The sequence below is a fragment of the Littorina saxatilis genome, unplaced genomic scaffold, assembly GCF_037325665.1.
Source record: "Littorina saxatilis isolate snail1 unplaced genomic scaffold, US_GU_Lsax_2.0 scaffold_603, whole genome shotgun sequence".
NCBI classification, from domain to species: domain Eukaryota; kingdom Metazoa; phylum Mollusca; class Gastropoda; order Littorinimorpha; family Littorinidae; genus Littorina; species Littorina saxatilis.
The window spans coordinates 27,893-32,500 of NW_027126017.1; the positions used below are offsets into that span (position 1 = coordinate 27,893).

At 48.3% G+C, this 4,608-nt stretch overlaps 1 protein-coding gene across 1 annotated transcript in view; it reads right to left on the reverse strand.

Annotated features, from left to right (window-relative positions):
• Window positions 1-3,063: 3,063 nt before the first annotated feature.
• The window catches only part of LOC138954463 (uncharacterized), a 27,875-nt gene continuing 26,330 nt past the window's right edge, over window positions 3,064-4,608 (reverse strand). The window contains exons 6-7 of the mRNA XM_070326307.1: window positions 4,287-4,608; window positions 3,064-3,572 (exon numbers count right to left, since the gene is read on the reverse strand). The exon at window positions 4,287-4,608 is cut by the window's right edge and continues 43 nt beyond it. Of these exons, the coding sequence (XP_070182408.1) occupies window positions 3,151-3,572; window positions 4,287-4,608 (744 nt within the window). The 3' untranslated portion in view covers window positions 3,064-3,150. The remainder of the gene's footprint in view (window positions 3,573-4,286) is intronic.

Consider the following 4,608-nt stretch of genomic DNA (forward strand, 5'->3'; position numbering starts at 1 on the left):
CACACAATATATACGACACAGTGATTCACAGCATGGGTAACTTGTGTACCCCCCCCCCCCCCTCAACTATGCACTCTTTATGCAACACAACACATTAATTTAACGACACTGTGATGAACAACTTGATGGGGGTAACTTTTTTTCCACCCCCCCCCCCCCCCCTAACCGCCCAAAGTATGCACACTTCTTACAGCACAACGCATCAAACATGCGACACAGTGACGAACAGTCGGGGGTAACTGGTCTTCTTCCTTCTCTTCCACCCCTCCCACTCTGCACACATCACACAACACAACTCATTAATCATACGACACAGTGATAAAAAGCAGGGATAACTTGTGTACCTCCCCCCCCCCCCCCCGCCCCCACTCTACACACATTAATCAACACAACACAACAATCATACGACACATTGATAAACAACGGGGGTAACTTGTGTACCTCCTCTTCTTGCTCCCTCCCACTTTGCACACAATACACAACACAACATAACAATCACACGACACGCCGGGAACAGACTACTTCCAATTCAGTGGGGGGGGGGGGGGGGGGGGGCGACTATCCTCAACCCGGCGGATAGGGGAACGGCACCCAGTTATATTGGGGCCAGCTGCGAATATACAATAAGCAGTCCCGGACCAACTAGCGGATGTCTCTTACCCTTAGCGGATGTCTCTACCCCACCAACTAGCGGATGTCTCTTATCCTTAGCGGATGTCTCTACCCCACCAACTAGCGGTGTCTCTTATCCTTAGCGGATGTCTCTACCCCACCAACTAGCGGTGTCTCTTACCCTTAGCGGATGTCTCTACCCCACCAACTAGCGGTGTCTCTTATCCTTAGCGGATGTCTCTACCAGGACGGGGTGGCCGGGTTGGCAGATGGCACTAACTACCCTATAAATGTCCTACGTGTCCGATGACGGTTACACCATGCGGGTAAGAGCCGCATTAAAAGCTTAGCCCCGGGGTGGGACCCCCGGTAAGAAATCCCCCAAGTGTTCCCAGGGTTAGGTTTTTGAGCCAGGAACTAAGGGCGGGGTAACCCCGAAAGAAACCTAAGGGCTGAAGTCGGAGGAACCACAGATCCACGCATCAACGCAAAATGAGAGGACAGCACGTTTCGCCCTGCAGGCCGGACTGACTGACGATCTGACAGCGAACGACAAGAAGAAACGACACAGTAATGAACACTGGGGATAACTCGTGTACCTCCTCTTCCTCCCAGACTACATGTGTTGTGTGCTGTGTGCAGAGTGGGGGAAGAACAGGTTCACAAGTTACCCCCACTGTTCATCACGGTGTCGTATGATTGATGTGTTGTGTTGTGTGATGATTGCAGAATGGGGGGTAAGGGGGTGGGCAGATGTCTTCCCCGATGGGCAGCAGTTGTTGGGGGGCAATGATTAGCCTGTGACCCTGTCACCATGTTAAATTTTGTGAAACTCCGTTGTTTAGTTCCGACGAAGCGATGTTTCGCGCGAGACTCCAAATTTCAGTTTGTAGTTTATGCACGATATTTGTCACCCCCATTCAGTTCATTTTCGATTGAATGTGATTTTTTCCCCCTGAGGATTGTGTGTGTGTGTGTGTATGTGTGTGTGTGTGTGTGTGTGTGTGTGTGTGTGTGTGTGTATGTGCGCGCTCAGCGATGCTTACAAAATCACACCACAGATCTTTATGAAACGTTTTTCTTTGATGACGTTATATTTGACAGACAGACAGACAGACAGACAGACAGACAGACAGACAGACAGACAGACACACTCACATACACACACTCACATACACACACTCACACAGATGCATATCGAAGTTTAACAAACCAGATTTTTAAAATTCAAACGTAGAATGTATTACTTTTCTCACACAAAGGAAACTGTACACGACAGAAAATATTTGAAACAGTCAATACACCGCTCAACATCAAATTTACAAAAATTGCAAAGTTATTTACATGTTAGATTATACAAATTATGGTCAGTTAAACAATAGTCGTTTGTATGTTACAGGTGCTCTGTCAGGATATATATACAATAGTTAGCTGAACGTGATATTCTCAGGTTGAATTTCCTTTGGTATGAGTGGCAGAGTGTTCACACTGTTTGCGATGTGTTATGTGTTCTCATTTCTGTAAAATGTCAACCGACATTTCTCTGTGGCAGACATTGAGAGATGAACACGAATGTCTTCTCTCATCTCTGTCTGTCTTTCTCTCTCGCTTTCTCTCTCTTTGTTTTGTCGAAACAAAAATGATACTTTTTTTTAAATTGCAAATGATTGTGACATTATGCGTTAATTGTTACCGTTACATCGTTTGTTTTGTTGTTCAAAAAGCAGCAAATGCTTTTATCATAAAGCTCTTAAATATTGATGTTATCTTATTTATTCTCTCTCTCTCTCTCTCTCTCTCTTTCTTTTTCTCTCTCTCTCTCTTTCTCTCTCTCTCTTTTTTATCTCTCTCTCTCTTTCTCTCTCTCTCTTTTTCTCTCTCTCTCTATCTCTTTCTCTCTCTCTCTCTCTTTGTTAAACAGGGTTACGTCCCTTTCCATACACACAGATTCTCCAAACAAGGAAATGGTAGTTTGTGACGTCATTTGTTGATGACCTTGTTTAGATTTGACGTCATCAAACTCTTGACTTTGAAGGAAAACCAATGTTCTAAATGAATTTTCCCTGTGTTTTATAAAGACGAAATTTCACGCAAGGTGTTTTGTCGGTGGTGATGATGACGGTGGTTGATGTCGTGGTGGAGGTGACGATGATGATGTTGTCGTCGTTGTCAGAGAGCGGCAGGTTCCTAGGGCTGTTGCGCTAAGTTCTAGTTGAATAGACTCAATACAACTTCTAGCTTTTAGTTGTTGTAGTCTTTGTTGTAGTTATTGTTGTTGTTGGAGTCGGTGTGGGCGGTGATGGTGGTGGAGGCGATGAGGATGTTGTCGTCGTTGTCAGAGAGCGGCAGGGGGTGACGGCAGGTACTGTTCTGTCTTAAGTCAAGAAGCAAATAAGTCCGTTGCTGTTTTACTTGTTGTTGTAGATGTTGTAGACGTTGTTGTTGATGTTGTTGTTGTTGGAGGTCGCCGGGAGGTAAAGGAGAGACAGGTGTTGGTGGTGGCGGTGACGAGATGTGGGTGTCACTCAGTGTTGCTGTCTATGTCTCAACTTTCTTCACCCAGATCACCTGGGCCGTGGACCGCGACATGGATCTCAGGCGGCCGGTAGTGGCAGCATTATACCCAGCACTATCAGGCTCCAGGTAGACGACGACGGGTCTCTCCAAGCCCCACACTGTGTTCTCATGGGCCACCGTCACCGCCTCGTCTCGACCCCTACCTGCCGCTCTCTCTTCACCTGTGGGAGCAGACGTCATTTCCGCCAGTTGTCTAACGGCCGCTGTGTCGTTATAAGCCACCTTACGGGTGGGGACGCCGCGTGACTCAAGGCCCCGGATGAAGGGTGCTGGTGAGTTGCGGTCATCATCCGTTGTGTCTGTGTCACACTTCATCTCACCCAGCACAAAGACGTCATTGAAGGTGAGGCCGCCCTGCCCGTGGGGAGCGTGGTCATGGCAACCTGAAACATCACACACACCGTCAACACCACATCGCCATGGTGTGAAATACATCATCGCCAACTGCAACGACAACAACAACGATGATGAAAACAACGCCATCATCCCCAGCAACAACGACAACGACGACAACACAATCAGCAACAACAACGACGACAACGATGACATCTCTGGCAACAACATCAACGACAACTTCACCACCAGCAGCAGCAGCAACAACGACGACGACACCACCAGCAGCAGCAACAACCACAAAACAAACATCAACGACGACCCATGTCTGACTCCCACGCCATCACCGGCGTCAGCGACCCGTGAACAGGGACGACATCTACACCAGCAGCGCGACAACCACCTGCAAATTGTACACACACAAAAAATGTTTTATTCAGTGTCAAACACCTCGCTCTGGCAGACTGGTGACGTTATTTCTTAACGAGGTTACAGAAACATGACGTAATTATCTTCATTCATTTCGCTCATTGTATCAATAAAATGACGTCATCAAAATGTTGCACAATCACCTGAATCACACTTCTTGTTTTCTCAGAGACAGATACGTAGACAAATATGAAGACAGACAGACAGACAGACAGACAGACAGACAGACAAACAGAGAGACTGGCAGACAGACATGCAGACAGAGAAACAGACAGACAGGCAGACAGACAGACAGACAGACAGACAGACAGACAGACAGACAGAGGTGTACCGACCGACACGCAGCGTGGTGAGTAAGTCGGCCACCAGCTGCCCGCATCTCTCACACCGCCATGGAAAGCGACCCTCATGTCCCCGTGTGTCACCCTCCTCGCTGTAGATATGACCAACTGTCACCACGGGGGGCCCGTCAGAGGGCGGGGCAACAGGCGGCGCGGTGTATGCCGGGACCTTTCCTCCCTTCATATCAGTAGCCTGCTCCACCTCTCTCACCACACTGGGTGGCGACCTCAGGGGCTGCGTCAGGTGGTGCACATAACGCTCCATGTCGGCAGGTAGTTCAAGCAACACGCCGGCCGCCCACAGGCTGACCGTTAT